The sequence below is a fragment of the Durio zibethinus genome, chromosome 10 (genome assembly GCF_047325235.1).
Source record: "Durio zibethinus cultivar Kanyao isolate XHJ-2024 chromosome 10, ASM4732523v1, whole genome shotgun sequence".
NCBI lineage: Eukaryota > Viridiplantae > Streptophyta > Magnoliopsida > Malvales > Malvaceae > Durio > Durio zibethinus.
In genome coordinates, this window is record NC_143171.1 from 9519874 (window position 1) to 9540455 (window position 20582).

The 20582-nt window shown below is 28.7% G+C and overlaps 1 protein-coding gene and 1 pseudogene across 1 annotated transcript; both read left to right on the plus strand.

Moving 5' to 3' along the window:
* Nucleotides 1-267: 267 nt before the first annotated feature.
* LOC111292001 (alpha-mannosidase-like) lies at nt 268-17406 on the plus strand. The gene is made up of 29 exons (XM_089766724.1): nt 268-837; nt 981-1064; nt 1357-1445; nt 1530-1704; nt 1851-1970; nt 2060-2143; nt 2233-2304; nt 2483-2596; nt 2879-2979; nt 3103-3196; nt 3523-3690; nt 3814-3903; nt 4128-4193; nt 4316-4372; nt 4743-4959; nt 5126-5262; nt 5619-5684; nt 5784-5843; nt 5988-6059; nt 6280-6327; nt 6547-6666; nt 15306-15371; nt 15783-15895; nt 16006-16090; nt 16327-16437; nt 16511-16606; nt 16686-16733; nt 16908-16976; nt 17076-17406. Exons 1-29 carry the CDS (start codon nt 610-612, stop codon nt 17262-17264), a joined length of 3039 nt encoding a protein of 1012 aa, XP_089622850.1. The 5' UTR covers nt 268-609; the 3' UTR covers nt 17265-17406.
* Nucleotides 17407-17752: 346 nt separating this feature from the next.
* LOC111292789 (protein EARLY-RESPONSIVE TO DEHYDRATION 7, chloroplastic pseudogene) lies at nt 17753-19132 on the plus strand (annotated as a pseudogene).
* Nucleotides 19133-20582: the final 1450 nt, after the last annotated feature.

Sequence of the window (20582 nt, forward strand, 5' to 3'; positions counted from 1 at the left end):
ATTGTATAATATTTTAAAAAATTATTTGTTTTATACAAATTATTACTTAAAAATAATCACATTAAAAATAAAATATTATATTAATTAATAAATTCATAATTTAAATATCATAATAAAAATTTTTTAAGTTGTTTCATGGACATTATTATAATTTAAGAATCCTCCTCAACATTAACCATAATTACTAGTATTTATGCTTCCACTCCACATTAATGCCTATTTCCTACCCTTGGATTCATATACCCAACAATCACACAGATATCCAACGGCCAGCACCTCACTGAATCATTTGCTTACTCTTCTGAGTTCTGAGTTCTGACCCACACCGACAGGGGCGTTAACCTCAGAATCCTTCATTCAAGATTTGCATATTTGAAACTTATCATTCAATGGAATAGTGAATTCTTTTTAGAAAAATCTATTCAATCCCTTTAAAAACTCTGCTAAAACCTGTGTTTTGGTGGACCCGCCAACCAATCAACGCCAGAAAGAGTCATTTGTCCTTTTTTTTTTATAGCCATAAATGATTCTTGGTATTGACTGTTGGGGGTCTATGAATTGAACAATGACAGCAGTGCAAAAACTGAATAATTGCTAGGTGAAAAGAAAATGAAAATGAGAAAACGTGAGAGTTGTTTAGCTTCAACTTTCGTTGTTCTTGTTGTTGTTTGCAGTTTGTATGTGAAAACAATCAAAGGAGCGTACGTGAAGTACAATACCGGAGCTGGGATTGCTCCTGGGAAACTGAACGTTCATTTGGTCCCACATTCGCATGATGATGTTGGCTGGTTGAAGACTATTGATCAGTACTATGTTGGATCAAACAACAGCATTCAGGTTGATTCATATTTTGGCTTTGACCATGTTAATTTTACAATTTTACTTATTATTATCAGTGATGGATCTACAGGGGGTTGCCGTCCTTAGTTATGATTTTTGGTGATGTTTGATGTTTTTAAGTGGATTTTTTTTATCTGCAGGGTGCTTGTGTTCAGAATGTGCTGGATTCAGTTATTGAAGCATTGCTTCGTAACTCAAATAGGAAGTTTGTGTTTGCTGAGATGGTAAATAAATACAATTGATTACTATTGGATTTCCTTTTGCAGTAACTCTGATTATGTTTGTAAAGAAAAAAAAAAAGCTCTTATTTTAATTTTGATCTTTGAAATTTTAATAATTTATGTATTTGTTCTTTAAGAACTTCCTGTTGGGTTCTTTGAATACATGAAATAAGCTTAATTAGAAGTTTGACAGGTTTTGTTTCCTGTTAGAAGAACAATTTTATGATAGTAATCTCAAACTATTCATCTAATTCTAACTTGCCAGTCTAATTATAAAGTTTGATATGAATTGTAGGCCTTTTTCCAAAGATGGTGGACAGAACAAAGTCTGGAAATACAAGAACAAGTCAAAAAACTTGTAGATGCTGGCCGATTGGAATTCATGTATGTTGACTACCAAGCAACTTGAAAATTGGAATTTCGATTATTGCATATGTATGTAACCTGCCTTTTGAGATTTATCTGCAGTAATGGTGGTTGGTGTATGCATGATGAAGCCACAGCCCATTATATAGACATGATTGATCAAACAACTTTAGGTCATCGTGTAATAAAGGAGCAATTCAACAAGGTTCCTCGTGTTGGATGGCAAATTGATCCTTTTGGTCATTCTGCTGTGCAAGGTTACCTATTTGGTGCTGAGGTGCATAATTCAATCAATTTGTTGATCAATTCATTCCTTTTTCAGGATAATTACTATATTCATGAACAAAGCTTAACCAACTTCTTGTTTCCACTTATTTAATATGAAGAAATGACACATTTTGGTTGATTACATTGTTCCTGCAGCTAGGTTTTGATTCAATGCACTTTGCAAGAATAGATTATCAGGATAGAGCACAAAGGAAGAATGACAAAACTCTGGAGGTTATATGGCGTGGGTCCAAAACTTTTGGTTCTTCAGCTCAGGTTTGAAATTGAAAATCCAGCAATTTTAACCTTTTCTTGCTGTTAGGAGTTTGTTTGTATTAACCTTTTACTTGTTGGGCTCTCTGCAGATTTTTGCCAATGCTTTTCCTGTTCATTATAGTCCTCCTAATGGTTTTGAATTCGAAGTGGATGATGACGGTGTGCCTGTCCAGGTTCTAATTTTTAACAAGAGTCAAGTTATCTATATATTGGCTGTTGTTGACAATAAGTGTTCATCATGTATTACTTTCTATGACTGCAGGATAATCCTCTTCTATTTGATTACAATGTTGAACAGCGGGTTAATGATTTTATTAATGCTGCGATGACCCAAGTAAACTGTTTTATCTTTTTTCCATTTGTTGCTTCTGGAGTTGGGGGCTTAACTATTAGAATCATGTTGCCTTATGGCTTCTAAATGGTGTACTTTTTTAGCATTTTCTGCAGTGTGAGGTGAACCATGCATAAGCATGCATGTGTATGACAGTTAATTTTCCCTCCAATCTGTCCAGGCAAATGTGACTAGGACAAACCATATCATGTGGACAATGGGAGATGATTTCCAGTACCAATTTGCTGAGTCCTGGTTCAGGCAGATGGACAAATTAATTCACTATGTTAACAAGGTAGTTCAAATGACAAAATCAATTTAAACACTGGATTTTCTGAGCTTGAACTTACCCTTGATGCACAATAGGTTGGTGATGTGTTCAGGGAAAATCCATTAATATTGTATCAAACTGTATATACTTGTTCATGTTATGATGCACTACTCCTTGATTTTTATGGTCATGTAATTAAGTTTAAATAGCTAAAGAAACCTGTGACTGCAGACACAAAATTTGGTTTGATTTTCCACTTTGTCTGCCTCTTTGTATCTCATTATTATTTGTGCTTAATTTTCCCAGGATGGCCGAGTGAATGCCTTGTATTCTACACCATCCATCTATACTGATGCAAAAAATGCTGCAAATGAATCATGGCCACGTAAAACTGATGACTATTTTCCGTAAGCAATACATGTTCTTGTCCTTGTCATTATTCTCATCCTCCTTTGGTTTAACCCTTTTTCTTTTCCGGTTCACTAACTTAGACTAATGTGCACATATGCTTGTCTGATGATTCTTGACAGTTATGCAGACAGCCAAAATGCTTATTGGACTGGATATTTCACAAGTCGGCCAGCCTTGAAAAGATTTGTTCGGATGCTTAGTGGATATTATTTGGTATGACATCAAAATCACTCCTATTTCTTGGGCAGATGTTGAACTAGAACGAGATAACAAGGAACTTTTTTGCTAAATAGACTGCATTTGCTTGATGAAGGTTTTGTCTCTACCCAGAACCTTCCTTGAGACTCAACTATTCTGTTTGCTTTTTATTCAAAACTTCCCTTCCGGTTTTTGTTGCCACAAATTTGCTGGATCAAGACCTTTGTATATGAGTTGTCATAAGCTTTGCCATATGGATACAAAGCAGTCGACTCTGGGATGGAGCCTCGTGCATGTTGATAATGGTAAATTTGAACTGATTTTTCCTATATTTTAAATAGGCAGCAAGACAACTTGAATTCTTGGTGGGAAAGAGATCAAATGGTCCCAATACTTTCGGTTTGGGAGATGCTCTAGGTATTGTACAGCACCATGATGCCATCACTGGTACTGCCAAACAGCATACAACAAATGACTACTCAAAACGCCTTTCGATAGGAGTCACTGAGGTTGGCAGATAACTTCCCCCTTAGTTTGAACCTCTTGGTTTGTTTTCATAGCTTGCAATATGATTTTTCATGTATCTCGGATTTCTATTTTTGGCCTTTAAAACTGAACAACTTACATCACAGGCTGAAGCTGTTGTATCTACTGCTCTCTCATGCCTAACTAAGAAAAATTCTGGACCTAAATGCGAAGAATCTGCATTGACATTTAGCCAGGTAAGGCATTAAGACGTGTTAATGTCTCCTTATCTGGATTGATGAGACGGTTCCCTGTATTTCACATATTCAAGGTTTTTATTTTTTCCAAAGTTCATTATCTTTTTTCATCATGATTCATGGATTTCATCCGGTAAAAGAGCCTATACATTTGCTGCAATTTTACTTTAAAAATTAGTTTCCTTTCTTGGCCTAACACTGCTACTTTCCACCATTTCTAACAGTGCCAATTAGTCAACATCAGTTACTGTCCACCAACAGAGAAGGATACTCCCGAAGGGAAGAGCTTGGTAATTTTTGTGCATTTTTCTAGTTTTGTTTTCAATAATGCATTGTTGAGATTTGATTCACTTTTGATCCAAACAAATGTTAAAGGAAATGTCATTCACCTTTTGTAAATGGTCACCTTCAGGTGGTGGTGGCATATAATCCTCTTGCATGGAATCGTACTGAAACTATTAGAATACCAGTAAGTAAATTTTGATGTTCTCTTCATGGAATTTTAGTTCAAATAATGTCTCTATAAGACAAAGTTTGTGCAATGATCATGAGCTCAGTACATAAGAAAGATTTAATGAGCTTTTCCAGGAAAGGAAGTTACCTGATTTCAGAAAATAGGATGGATAATTGATTGAAAGCATTAAGTTGGATTTATAAACAGTTGGTGAAGTCCAACTAGTTCTCTGCACTTTAGTAAGACTACAGCTATGTTCTGGTTTCTGTTAATTTAGTATAGTGGTGTAACTTTTGTGTCCTGTCTAGAACCCCAGGGGTAACATTAATAAGAATTATTACCTCCACCCCCCCGAAATCTGATATGGCAGTGATACCATTTACAGGTTAATCATGCCGATCGTGTTGTCCAAGATTCCTCTGGAAATAACATCGACACACAATATTTAGATTTGGATAATGTTACAAGAAATGTAAGGGACTTTTATACAAAGGCTTACTTGGGACTGTCATCGGATATGGTTCCTAAGTACTGGCTACTTTTTCAAGCATCTGTACCACCACTTGGTTGGAATACTTACTTCATTTCTAAGGGAGCTATGGGTAGGTGTTTCATTTCTTTTACATCCAGCACTTGACTGTTGTTGAAGTTTATTTAAGTTAAAACCAATTCTAAACTCTTGAGGCCAATATGCAAATAGGAAAATCCAGTTATGGGAAGTTTATTATCTTACTTGATCTGATCTAGCTTTTTATTACAATGGTGTAGGACAAGGCAGAGTCGGAATTATCTCAGCAACAACCACTCCAGAAAATGAGAAATTTGAAATCGGAAATGGAAATCTAAAGATGTCTTTTTCTACAAGTTCTGGACAACTCCAACGAATGTATAATTCTAGAACAGGAGTAAGTTGTTACCAATTTCCAGACATTCATCATGAGATTTAAATCTCTTGTTCTGTTGCCAGTTGGTTATACATGATCTGCAGTGGAGTAAGTTACAACTACACAACTTTTCTTATTGATCAAAGCCATCAGTTGAAAGTGCAGTCTACATTTGTCCTTTTTTTTTTTTTCTTCCCTCTTTGTTCTTCTCTGCTCTTATTTTTATTTAATAGCAGGCCTACCATTAAATATTGGCATAGATGTTAAAGAAGTTAAATACCTCTTCAGCCATAGGTTTCCATTTGGTTATATTTTAATTGTCTGAATGCCTGTTCAATTACTTACTGGTAAACACTTTCAATTTCCCATTTTACCAGGTTGATGTACCAGTGCAGCAAAGCTACCTCTGGTATGGTTCAAGCACTGGTGATGCTGATCCCCAGGTAAGCAATCAATGCGCTTGGATTTCAAACATAAGAGTTCAAGCTGAGGTGGTGAGAGCCTGCTGAAAGCCAGTTTTACAATGATGATGATTCTTACAGGCATCTGGTGCATATATATTCCGGCCTAATGGGGCACCTCCAACTGTTGTTTCAAGATCAGTAAGCCTCTTATTGAACATTGTCAAAACAGCATTGTGATAAGTTTATTCCATTGTGCACTATCCCTTACATGCTATTAATGGAGTGGCGTAGAATTTTGGAACTTAAATTTATTTTCTTAAAAATATTATGTTTGATCTTCAGGTGCCCTTAAAGGTCATTCGTGGACCCCTAGTTGATGAGGTACACCAACAGTTTAATGAATGGATCTACCAGGTGATCATTTTTCTGAGTTCACTGCAGAGATTCAGGACACATTTTTAAACTGCAGAAACTTATTAAAGAGATTCTTAGTATTTTTTAAAGTAATTTCTCTGCCAAATAGTTGTTTATGACACGTTATTAGCCCTTAACTATATATTCTTTTAAAGTTCATGCTTCCCTCTTCCCACAAAATTCTTAATTGCTAATTTTTCTACTTATGTTCATTCATTAGGTCACCAGACTTTACAAAGACAAAGAGCACGCTGAAATCGAGTTCACTGTGAGGCACATCACTCTGGTTTAAACCTTATTTATCTGTTCTTTTTGAGATAATATCCTCTATGACCCCCGAACTATTGGAAAATATTTACTGTAGTACTTGAATTAAAAAAATATATAATCAGGTACCTCAACTTCCAATCTGTGTATTTTCTAAAGTACAATAGTGTCATTTCTCATGATTCTTGCCGAGTGTTTCTGACAATTTTGTATTTTGAAGATTGGTCCAATTCCCTTGGATGATGGTGTTGGAAAAGAGGTTATTACTCGGATGACAGCAAATATGGTTACAGACAAGGTGTTTTATACTGATTCTAATGGGAGAGACTTTCTAAAGCGGGTAACTTCTGAAACATTCCTTCTCTCCGAGTATCTGATATTAGTCTTTACTGACAGAACATGAAGTTGTATTAGTTTCAACGACATGCTAGCTAGCTTAGCACAGGCGACATATATCATCTATCATCTATATATGAATGTATGAACTTTAAAAGTGTTAACAGTGATTAATTTAAATATCTTTCTAAATTTTTAAATTAATAAATTTATCCTTAAATATATAACTTTTATTAATTTATTTAAGTTTAATTTAAATCAATTAAAATTAAAATTAGTATTTATTTGAAATTAAAACTATTTAAAATTTTGAAAATTTAATTCTAAAAGTGTTAAAAGTGATTGATTAAAATATTTTTAATAAATCTTTTTATAAATTTTAATTTAAATGAAATTTTTTTATTGTCAGTTTTTTTTTTTTATAATTAGACAAAAAATATTAAAAGTAATTGATTCAAATATCTTTAATAAAATTTTAATTCCAAAAATGTTAAAAATAATTGGTTAAAATACCATTAGTAATTTTTTTTTTATAAATTTTAATTTAAATGACTTTTTTTATTATTGGACTTTTTTTAATTAAAATGATTTTTTGCATCAAATGAAAATACAAATAGAACAGGATAAAAGTTGAATATGCATAAGAATAAAAAAATTATATGAAATTTATTTCTTTAATTATTATAAAGACAATTGTATATGTAGTTTATGTTGATAAATAAATCTATTGAAGATAATCATAATTAAGTCATTTAAGCATATTTTTTTTCTTTTTTTTAACATTCAATTTTTTTGTTTTAATATATTAACTAAATATGTATGTTAATAATTTTATTATTTATATGTTTCATGAGTTGATCATTTGATAATTGATAACTTAATAAAATTTTTTGCCCCTTGAAATATTTTTTAATATATCATTTTTATAGTTTAATCTAACATTTATAATTAATTTCTCTATTGTATTTTTTTCTCTAAAATTTTATAGTTGTTTATGAACAAAAATCACTAATCAAATGCAAATTAATTGTGCCCCTCTACCAATAATTAGCACACCTTCTACCAATAATTAGCACAATATGATTTATTGAATATTTTAATTGAATTTTTCACTTGTAAAATTAGATGATTTATAAGGTGATGGAACTACCAGTAATTTAGGATTGGGTTTTATCAAATTGCCATATGAATTGTTTACGTTGATTGAAATAATAATTAATTTAATTTTCTCTCAATTTTTATTTTAATATACATGAAAATTTATATTGTTAATGCTAAAAAATGAAATCATTATAAATTATATAGGTATTACATAATAAGTTTGTTATTCTTAGAATTAAAATTATTTTAAGAAAATATGACAAATACCAAGATTAGGAATTTATTTCACTTTATTTTATTATTCAAAATTATATATTTTAATATTTTATATAATAAAACTTTATGTATAATAAAATTTTGTAAATAAAAGAAAATTTAAACTTTCGATTGATAGAACGTACAATTATATTTAATTTATAGAAGCACCAATGGAAGATTATCTTAAACAAAAAAAAAAAATGAGACGAAAGATTGATTGGTTATATATAACTCTAGTTTTTTCATATGACAAAGAAGGTTAGTATTATATGATGTTTCCATGAAAAATATACAATTTCAATTTTTTTTAAGATTAACATGAAACTTTTTTATTCAAGAGAATATTGTATACTCCTTTATTTTTTCTTTTATGTTAGTTGAAGAATTTCACCGTTTTATCAAAAATTTTAATATTGCTATATAAATAATATTTGCTTAAAAGAATTGAAGTTCATCAAATTAATTATCACTGTCACATTTAATATAAAAATATTATTATCAGTTATAATTTAACTAAATTTAAAATTGAATTAAGAACATTCATTAGCAAAATTCATTTGATAATTTTTTATTTAATTATATATTTAATATTTTAATCATTTTAAAATTTGACTTTTCATAATTTTGAATTGGATTTTAAACATAAGATCAACGATCAATTAACTTAAGTTTTATTATGTACTACTATTCATGGAGTACTCAATTATTCACTTATGCAATTAAGAAAATTTAACTCAATAATTGGTGCATGCTTTTTTTTTTTTTGTGTTTAAAAAGCTAGATTTAAATTGTCCTAAACTCAAATTTTAAAAAAGAAGTACAATCAATTACTTATAATTATAATTTCACTTTAAAAATGCTCTTCAAATTTATTAATTAATTCAACCCCAAAAACAATAAGAATATGACATTAAAGATGAAAGGAAAAAACTTAAATAAAGAACTTTTAAATTGTTACGAATATAAATAAAAAATATTAGATTTTGATTAGATTACTGTTTTAATTTGGATTTTGGTTATGTTTAATTATTTCAAGCTTTAAATAACTACAAAGGATCCATTTTGATGGATGATGAAATTAGCTTCAATGAGATTGAAACAATAGTGGAAATGAAATTAGTTATTGTAGTGGTGAGATTAAAATTAGTGTTGGGATATGTATTTGAATGCAAAAACAGGGGTGACGATGAGATAAATTTTAATGAGAAAAGAAAATGACTAGTATAGATATTAGATTAATTTTATATTAAATAAAAAATTTAAATTATTTAACATTTATAAAACTATTAAATAATTAAAATTTTATTAAACTCTCTCTGTACTCCGTAAGAACTATAAGATCACTCTAGAGAGCCTTCGATATCCAAAGGTTGCGAACTAATTGTGAAACCCTATTCAATAAGTGAAATACATTAGTTATATGCTCTTAGGTTACGCAATAAGGGTCAAAGAAGGGCAATAACTAATTCTTAAAACCAACATTCTTAAGACCAAAAAGTCAGAGAGGGGAAAGTTTTTCGTTCCTGGTTCTCATGTAATTGGATCCTCCGAAACCTTTAAGAATCCATAGTTAGAATAGGATTCAACTTAGCACTTTTTGAGATTTTGAAAAGAGTTGTTCTTTGGAGAGCACAATATGATGAAAATTATTACTCATTCTAAGAGATATGTCATGTTAGATCTAGGGCATCCCAATTCAATTGAATGGGATGATAGTTTTTCATTCCTTATCTATAAAATCATAATTTTGATCAAATCACATATCGTAATATACTAGACCATCTAATTCTTTAAAAGGTTTATCTAAAAGATTGGCGATATAACTATAATGATGTTTCAAATAATATCTATGAGTTATTGGACATGTTAGTTTTATGTGTCCTATTTGATATCTTCATATCCAAGAATCAATAAATTTAACTCTGCATTGTTCATAAAATTTAAGGTCCTACTTTTTATTTTTATGTCAAATAATAATTTTATTAATAAATAATTAAAAATTAATAAAAATAATAGTAATATATCGAATAATATTTTTATTTTTATTATTTATGGAGTTACCTATTTTTTAGTAAAAATAATAATAAAATTTATTTATTTATTTATTTATTATATTATATCAAATATAAATAAAATTACTTCACAATTTTTAAATAAAAAATCTTAATAGAAAAAAATACAAATGTTAAGTTTTTTAGTGAATAGAAACACATTTAAGGCAATAAAAAGAATGAACAAAATTTTTTTGGAGTAAAAGGTTCAGATTGGACATAGGTGGTCCACTTGACCCTAATAGGTGGTCTATATTAATTTAATTGTACTTTTATGATTCTATAATAAATTGCAAAAAGAATAAGGACACATATAATGAAAATTCAAATGCAAAAGTAATTATTAGTAATAATTTTAGAAAAAAATCCTTATGTCTACGTCTTGTAAAGATTAAAAGATAAATTTTGAAATTTGTATTGCAAAAATATTAATATAAATCAATGAGTTTATAATTATTTATTTGTTGATTAAGTTGCTACTATATGGGTTGAGGGAAACAATTCAAACGTTTTATTTGAAAGAGGTATTATAATTCATACTCATACAGGAAAACAATATAAAGTTAAATATTATTTAATTGTTATGACCTTTTACAATATTTTTTACTATTTCCAAATGAAGAATTTGATTGATATTAAAATACAAAAAAAAAAAAATTGAATGATAGTAATAAGAATAAAATAATAATTAAAAATATACTATTTTTTTTATTTAGTAGAAGAATTTTTTTAGGGAGAATGCGAATGTAATTATTGTAAATTTAATATTTTTAAAATTATTGTTTGTTTAATTTTTATAAATTTTATTTAGTAAATTTGTTCTCATTACTTTTATCATATATATATAATATAATTTTTAATCGAAATTATATACTAAAAGATGAAAATATTAGGTAAAATTTATTATTTTCATGGATTGTCAAAATATTTCAAAATTTTCAATCTTTTTATATGCAATTATCTTGCACTACTAGGTATGAAAACACATACGCTAATAATTTAATCAAATCATCAATAAAACTTATCTTAATACGTGTTATTTTTTTATGAACTTAAAATTATAAAGAATATTTTTAAAATGTTGACTTAATAAATATTGTATATATTTAATTTAGTTTTAATACTTGCATTAGTATAAAAAGTTATAATTTTAATTTATTTTTACATGTTAAACTATTGATAGTAAAAAAAGTATTTACTCATACTTTTCAAGTAATTTACACTTGAACCTTTTTTTTTTTTCTTTCTTTCTTTACATCATTTAATAGACATTGTAATTGTTTTCTTTTTTGGTTATATACAAATTAATGAAAACATAATAGTAGATAATTAATAACTTAGTAATTAATTATTGAAAACTTAAATGTAATTAGTATAACTTAGTAGTCATAATCAATAATTTAGTAAAAAATTAGTAATAACTTAATATTAAATGAATGATAATTTAGTAATTAATAATTGATAACTTTTTAGTAAATCAGTAATAATATAATAATAAATATATAATACGTAAATAAATTATAATATAATTGTAAATGCATAACAATATAGAACTAAATCAAGGATAACTTAACAAAAAATAAATTATAATTTGGTAGTTCATTATTGATAACTTAGTATTAAATCAATGATAACTTAATAGTAAATTAATGATAATTTAATAGTAAATCAATTTTAGTTTAATAGTAATTAATTGATAGTAGTAAATCATAAATAACTTAGTAGCAAGTCAATTATAAATTAATAGTAAATAATTAAAATTTTAATAATTAATCATTAAAAACTTAAAAATAAATCAGTATAATTTAATAGTAACTCATTAATAACATAATAATTAACCAATGATAACTTAATAGTAAATCATGCATAATTTAATATAAATCAGTAATAATTTGGTAGTGACTTATAGATAATTTAATAGTAAATCAGTGATAATTTTATAATAAGTAATTGAAAATTAAGTACTAAATCAAGGATTAAATAATAGTAAATACATAACAATATAATAGTAGATCATTTATAATTTAGTAGTAAATTGATAACTTAATAGTAAATTACTAATAACATAATGATAAATTAATAATAATTTAGTTGTAGATTAGTGATAATTTAGTAGTAAATTAGTTGATTATTGATAACTTTTTAGTAATATCAGTAAATTAATAGTAAATCAGTTATAATTTTATAATAAATTATTATTAACTTAGTGATAAATTACCAATAATTTAATGGTAAATCATTTATAATTTAATGATAAATTATGCATAAATTAGTAGTAAATAATTGATAATTTTATTGTAAATAATTTATATCTTAATAGTAAATAATTAATAACTTAATTGTCAATCATCAATAACTTTTCTTATACTTGAAATTGCTAGGATTGAACCTTAATTATTAGCAAAAACGAAGTCAAAACTTTTACTTTAAGAGTTAGGATAAACCTAGCATGAATTTATTTAATAAAAAATTAATGAAAAAAAATCTAAAATTGAATAAAATAATGATGTTATTATATAAAAAGAAAATTACTTAATATATTATTAGTGGATTTTTAATAATTGTAAATACATAACAACATATTAGTGATCAATGATATGATAGTAGAAAGTAAGTGATAACTTAATAGTTAATAATTGATAATTTAATAATAAAACCAATGATAACTTAATAATAGTAATAATTTAATAGTAAGTTAATTTCAATTTAATAGTAATGAAATTGATAAACATTATAGTAAATGATACTCCCTCTGTCTCATTTTTTTGTCCATATTTTCTTTTTGGAATGTCCCAAAATTAGATCCTATTTCCTTTTTGAACATTTAAAACACTTACTTTTTTATATTTTAAAATTATTTTTTATGATTTTTTTAGTTTATATTTATGATACACTGTCAGTATATAGATTCTATATAATGTTAGTGAATTAAATAATGCCAACTCATTAATGAGCAAATATTAATCCTTAAAATAAATGTATACAAATTCAAATAATTTACTTATTAATGAGGTATTATTATCTGATTTACCTTATTAATGAGTTATCATTATCTGATTCACCGATAATGTATAAAATTTATACACTGACAATGTATCAAATATAAACTCTCTCTTTTTTTTTTCTTTTTTTTAAAATTTTTTGACATTAAAAATAATGAAATTTTAATTTTATAAAAAAAATTTTAATTTTAATATTAAATGCATTAAAGTCAAAGATTTTTTCTTAAATTTCATGAAAGTCAATATAAGACAAACAAATAAGTACGGAGGGAGTAAATAAATTTAATAGTAAATCAATGATAATTTAATAGTTAATAATTCGAAGCTTAAAAATAAATCAATATAACTTAGTAGTAGTTAATCAATGATAACTTAATGGTAAATTATGAATAAATAAGTGATAAATTAATAATGAATTGTGGTTAATTTAATAATAAATCTATGATAATTTTGTAGTAAATAATCAAAAATTAAATAATAAATCAATAGTAACATAATAATAAATGCATTGTAAATACATAATAACATAATAGTAAATTATTGATAATTTAGATGTAAATTATTAATAACTTAGTAATAAATCACTAATAACTTAGTTGTAAATCAATAATAATTTAGTAGTAAATTGATTGATCATTGATAATTTTGTAATAAATCATTAATAAATTAATAAAAAAATTCAATTATAACGTTATAACAAATCGCCGGTAACTTAGTAGTAAATTATTAATAATCTAGTAGTAAATTAATCATGACTTGTAGTAAATTATTCAAAAATTAGTAGTAAATCAATACTAATTAAATAATAAATCATTGATCATTTAGAAGTATATCATTATTAGTTTAGTAACAAATCATTGATAACATAACAATAAATCAGTAATAATTTAATAGTTAATTATTGATAAAAAATTTTTATACTTGAAATTATCATAATTGAACCTTGGTTATTGATAGAAAATGAGTTAGAAATTACATCTTGGGAGGTTAGGAGAAATTTACTATAAATCTATTCAATAAAGAAAATTTAGTGAAAAAATTTTTAATTTGAATAAAATAATAATATTATTGTATAAAAAGAAAATTATTTTATATTAAAGCTGAATTCGCACTTTCTTACAAATATCCATAATTAAATATATGATGATATAAATTTTATCAATAATTACTATAAATATATCATAAATTATCAAAAAATTACTAAAATTACATCAAGATATTACTAAAATTTTATCAAAATTTATCAAAATTATATCAATGGTTACGAAAATTATATCGTAAGTTATTAAAAATATATCAAAAATTACCAAACTTTTATTAAAGATTTTCAAATTTAAAATTAAATAAAAAGTTATCAAATTTTACTTATATTATATCAAAATCAAAACTAAATTATTAGTATTTATCATTATTATCATAATATAAAAATTTATTTATTAAAATGAATTTTTAAATAAAAATTTCATGTGCACGCACGTGCCAAATACTAATATATATATATATATATATATATATATATTTATATATATCTATCTCAACTCATCATAATGATCTCGCATAACTTGTGCTTTTCCATGAGATTTTATCCAACAAAAAATGTACAACAGACTACCTAATAGTGGGTTGTTATCATATTTTCTTATTTTAAAAGTCTAAATACAAAAAATTCTCTTCTTAAATATTGCTGCAAATTCCTTTTCTTACATTTTTAGGTTTCTAACTGCATTATGGCTATAAATTTGAACTGATTCACATGCATTGAATGGCAGATTTTGATATTTGATTTTGAGGAAGCCATTTAATATTATATTTTATGTTATTCTTTCATAAGATTTATCATATATATATATATATATAAATAGAAGCAAAATACATGAAATTAATATATATTTATATATATTTTACACTTCCCTTGTTGCTTAATAAAAAATGCATAAAACGAAACTATGAACAAATAAATAGATAAAACTAATAATTTTAATTTAGAAGAGATCACTTTAAATTTATTTAATATATATTTATATATATTAAGAATTGTCAAAACTTGAAGGGCCAAAGCCTCCTTATGCTTCTACAACAGTCCACCACTGTATATGCATACTAAGAGTTGTCAAAGCTTGTGGGGGCGAAGGCCCCCTCATGCAACAACGACGGTCCGCCTCTGCATTCACTGCATATGGCTATTATAGTGCCAACCTGAAACGTATGATCATGGTTTTTTTTTTTTTCAGGTTCGAGACTTCAGAGAAGATTGGAACCTTACAGTTACTCAACCTGTAGCGGGAAATTATTATCCAGTAATTTTCTGAATCCTAGTTTATCTGACAGTACTGAAATAGATATAAGTCAAAACTCACGTTGATTACTTAGCTTGAGGCTTCGCCATCTGGCCAACATCTATGCAAAATATTCATTGCTATCAGCTATGAGTGTCAGTTAAATGTAAGGCAGCTTGAGCTTAGTTTAGATCTTCACTTTTTACTTTTCAGTACTTCATAGAGAAGTTCAAGAACACCTTGTGCTAAGAGTCAATAGCATTTTACAGCATCATTTAACTGCAATTATTTACCATCTCTGGTTATCTTTATAGGTTTTCATGGTATGGACTGAGATGGTTCAGGCATTTCTTTTCGTTGTAAAATATTGATGCCTTGAAATAATACTCCTATACTGATTGTGTAAAATCAATATTTGTCTAACTTTTCCAGATTAACCTTGGAATTTATACTATGGATAAGAAATCTGAATTCTCTGTATTGGTTGATCGCGCCACTGGAGGATCAAGCATTAAAGATGGAGAAGTAGAATTAATGCTTCACAGGTTTCCTTCACTTTCTGCTTTTAAACATTCACACAGGGCTAATATATGCCTTATAATGTAGACTAATGTATTGATATTGACCTGATAAACTCTCTTTTCTAATGCACTAGACGGATGCTCAAGGATGATTCCAGAGGAGTGGGTGAAGCCCTTGATGAAAGCATGTGTGTAGGAAGCAAATGCGAGGGACTGACGGTACATTCTGTCATTACAACAGTATTTTATTCCATATTCGTTCAAATAATCTACTGGAATTGTGCCATGTTTTCCATCTTGATCAATAGTGGATAAAATTTCGAAATGTTGCATTATTATCATATAGAACTTCTGAAACTCAAAATGTTTCACATGTACCTTCTATATTGTTCATTCATCTACTCAAGCCCTATGCTGCAAACCTGAAATAATTTATTTGGATGATTTTGGCTCAGATTCGAGGGAATTACTATGTTAGCATCAACCAGATAGGGGAAGGTGCCCGTTGGCGTCGAACAACTGGTCAACAAGTTTACTCACGTCTTCTTTTAGCTTTCACACATGAGGTACATATCCACTTGATTGACTGTGCCATAAAAATTTGTTCATCATAACTGTATGAAATGATCGATCATTCAGAAAATAGAGACCTGGACGGCATCTCATTTGACAAAAGCAACTGCCATGGATCCAGGGTACAGCTTGCCGCTCAATATCGCTTTAATTACTCTTCAGGTGATAGTTTTAACTTTAACCCATTTTTTAACATTTAATTTTTCTACTTAAAATATCCTCTAAAATAGTAGTTTTGCAGGAAATGGATGATGGAAGTGTTCTTCTCCGTTTGGCACATCTGTATGAAGTAAGTGACTCCACATCCTAAGCTGCACCTGAAATTTCCATTAAACCACATCTTCTGCTCAATGGGGTTTAATCACAGCCTAGTCATTTGGAAAACTACTAAAAATACACCAACATGGTTGTTTCTTGGATTATAAAAATTTTGACTTGTGATTCTTGTGAATGTTTTTCTCAGGTGGGTGAAGATGCTACCTATTCAACTCTAGCTAAAGTTGAACTAAAGAAGATGTTCAATGGAAGAATGGTACGTATAGCTTTTAATTTATTTGTTTCAAAGAAAGGCTAGCCATTTGCAACTAGCATTAAGCCGCCTTTTGGTGTTGATTGGTGTTACTTTTTTCAGATAAAGGAAGTGAAAGAAACGAGCTTGACAACAAACCAAGTGAAGTCAGAGATGAGGAAATTGTCATGGAAAGTAGAAGGCGACAATGGAAATGAACCCTCCCCTGTTAGAGGAGGCCCTATTAGTACTTCAACTCTTGTCGTCGAGCTTGGTCCCATGGAGATCCGCACTTTCCTGTTGATCTTTTAATCAATTTTTTACTAAACTAAGAAATAAACGTAATATTATCCCTTTCTTTATCAATTTGAGTTTGATTTTTATGAGAAATATTTTCAATGTAAAATCCAGAATATATAAATTGAAGTAAGAGAATAGATACTTTGATCATTCATCCTAAAAGAAATTATATCAAACAAAATCTGGAAATACCGACTGTCTTATAAAAAAAGAATGTAATATATTTTCTCTATATTTGGTAATTGGGTTAGTTCGGCCCATCAATCTTTTAATTTTAAAACGGTGCTGATAATGTCATTCGGCCCAGCTTAAATCTAGCTCGGTAAATAAAAATACAAATAGAAAGATAAAATAATAAATCTTGCACGGTTGCATGCTAACGCGGGAATATCCCTGACAGCTTAACTGTTAAAACAACCAATCCGCGACTGCCACGCATCTTATGTCCTCTCACCCTCTCCGTCTTCCATAATTCTCGCTCCCCAAAGGAAGGACCGCTTCTTTTTTTCTATTCTTGTTAAAAAAAAAACACCCTCTCACCCTCTCATTTTCCCATTTCCCAGACAGAAGAAAATGGCTTCTCAGAACCCTAATCAGACTAGCTCTCTTTACCCGGAGGTGAAATCAAACCCCGATATCCGGCAACACTCGTCTTGTTCCAATAAACTTTACCCTTCCATCGACATGCGCGATCTCGTCGAGAATCATTTTCCGGACTTTCCCCTATATCCGTAAACGGCCATAGCGACCACTCAGATTCTCCTCATGCGCCAATGGCACCACCGGAAGCTGTCGAGGAAGTTTTAATCAGGATCCCTGGCGCCATCCTCAACTTGATCCATAAATCTTATAGCGTCGAGCTCGCTTGCGGCGATTTCACCGTGATTCGTCTCTGGCGGGTGAAAACATCGTCGCTGTACTCGTGCGCGTCGCTGACGAAATCCAGTGGCCGTTAATGAAAGACGGAACCGCCGTTAAACTTGACGATTCTCATTATTTCTTCTCTCTTCAGTTACCTAAGGAAGCCGAAAACGATTCGAGTGACAGCGATGACGATGATAAAAAGAGAAAGACTAAGTCCTCCGGCGACGGATCTGATTTCCTTATTTACGGTGCTGAGAGTGGCGGAGAAAGGGGAGGAGGTGTTGGATGGGGCGGTGTTTGCGGCGAAGGAAATGTCGCCGGCGGATTTGAAGTCAGAGACCAAGAAAGAGGTGATGGAGGGGAAATGTGCGGCATATTGGACCACGCTGGCGCCTAATGTGGAGGATTATAGTAGGAGAGCGGCTAAGACGGTTGCGCAGGCTCAGGGCATTTGATCAAGGGGATATTGTGGTGTGGAGATGTGACAGTGGATAGATTGAAGAGAGGGAATGAGGTATTGAAGAAGAGAATGAGTCTGGCTGAAAAGAATGCGGAGGTTAGTCCGGAGACATTGAAGAGCATTAAGAGGTTAGGAAATGAATAGTTTTGATTTATGAATTTTCTTTGGTTTATTTCCATTTCCATTTGCCTTTTCTTTTTCTTGCTTAAATATATAGTTCATAGTTAATGAGGTCATAAGGTTAATGGTAATGCTTGGATTTGGAAACAAGTAGCTTATTTGCATGGTGGGATAACCACAAGCTCTGTCATTGTGTTTTAGATAGCATAAAGAGTAAATATATTCCCCCAATATAGAAACAAGATAAAGGCTATTGAACAATTTCGTATAGAATTAGGTTTGCAGTGTGTTTAAGGAAGCGGAGCACAACAATAACATCGGTATTGACAGAATACTGAAGCACCTTTGTTCTGTAAGATAGGGAGAGAAGTGGAAATTCTTTTCATTTCATTTGTATAAATTTATGTGATAACGCTTAGCGCATTTTCTCCTTCAAGTACCATGCCTGAAAGCAATGAAATTTCAAAGGGAACTGGAACTGAAATACAACTTTGTTAAGAAGAATTCTACTCCATATGTTTTTTTTTCTTTTTTGATTTTGATTTTTATTTTGCACATTTAAAAAAAATTTTATAAATATTTTTTAAATACAAATATATTAATTTTAATAAATCTAAAATAAAATTAATTTAGTAAATATATATAAGGTACCGATATTGGAGGAGTGTTATATTAACCATTTTTATGGGCGAACTTGATATAAAATTTAAAATCATATGTATTTTTGTTTTCATCTTAAAATTTAATATATATCCTATTTTATTAAGGTAAGATATCAAAATTTTCATAAGGTTAAATAAGTTCGACATTCCTATATGTATTTTATTCTAAAAATGCTGTAAAATGTTAGGAGAACGTGATAAAAAATTTGACGCGATCATGTTGAGTTTGAGTTCTACAGCAGGAACAAGATAAAGTTGAAGCCATCTAGGCATTCTACGATTCAACTCATACTGCTTACCATATTTAGCCACTCGAAACTCTCAAACTTCCAAGTTGGGACTTGGAATCTACAATCCTATATTCGGGATCAGTTATTCTAACTCCATAGTCTGACCCAAATCACGTTGGTCAGTCAACAAATTCCCCAGCAAAAACTGAGACCTATTGTCGTTTTGTTTTTGTTTAACCTTAATCTTATCCTTGGTTTTGACTTTGGTGACTTCCATAAATTGAAAAAAACATAGCAATGTAATAATACTAGAGATAAAAGAGTAGAGACTTGGTCCATTGTGTTGCTATTCAAAGCTTTATAGTTGATGGCGGCTGCGTGAAATTGTAGAGAAGAATACATTTTGAAAGCAAATTCAATGTTCATTTTTTTCCGCATTCACGTGATGATCATTGGTTGCTTTCAGCTAAAATGCCGCTACACCTTATTTTCAACATTTTACTACACTCCGAATCTAGTTGAAAAATCCTTGCCAGATGCCAATCCGCAATTATTGTTTGAAAATTGTCCTAATTAAATTTAGTCTTATCATTATAATAATAATTTTCTTTTCACAATTATTGTCATTTTTATTGAAATCAATGCCGTGATTCATATAAATGAATCTTAGTTCAATTAGCAAAGCTATTTGAGGTTACTTTCATACTTTTTTTTTTTTTTTTATGAACATAAATCAAATCAAAGTTCTTTTCCTTCTGCTGAAAAGAAATTTACAAAAAAGCCTGACTAATGTAACCAAAAAAAATTCTGACAAAAAATCCTTTTCTTCCTTAAATTCTATGATGGGCTTATCATGCCAAAATGATGTGTAGGAGGACTCATAAAATTTAAGAGACTCCAATTTAAATTTAGCATAGGTGAGGAAAAAAATTAAAAACATAAAAAAATTCGAAATTATAATTTTCAGTTTAATTTAAATTAATTTTTTATTTGA

Bases quoted from the DNA above. Each gene is read 5' to 3' on its own strand.
- LOC111292001 (XM_089766724.1), top strand. From the start codon at position 610: ATGAAAATGAGAAAACGTGAGAGTTGTTTAGCTTCAACTTTCGTTGTT. The intron at 838-980 runs GTTGATTCATAT...TTTTATCTGCAG, and splicing joins GATCAAACAACAGCATTCAG to GGTGCTTGTGTTCAGAATGT. The intron at 16,607-16,685 runs GTGATAGTTTTA...GTAGTTTTGCAG, and splicing joins TCGCTTTAATTACTCTTCAG to GAAATGGATGATGGAAGTGT.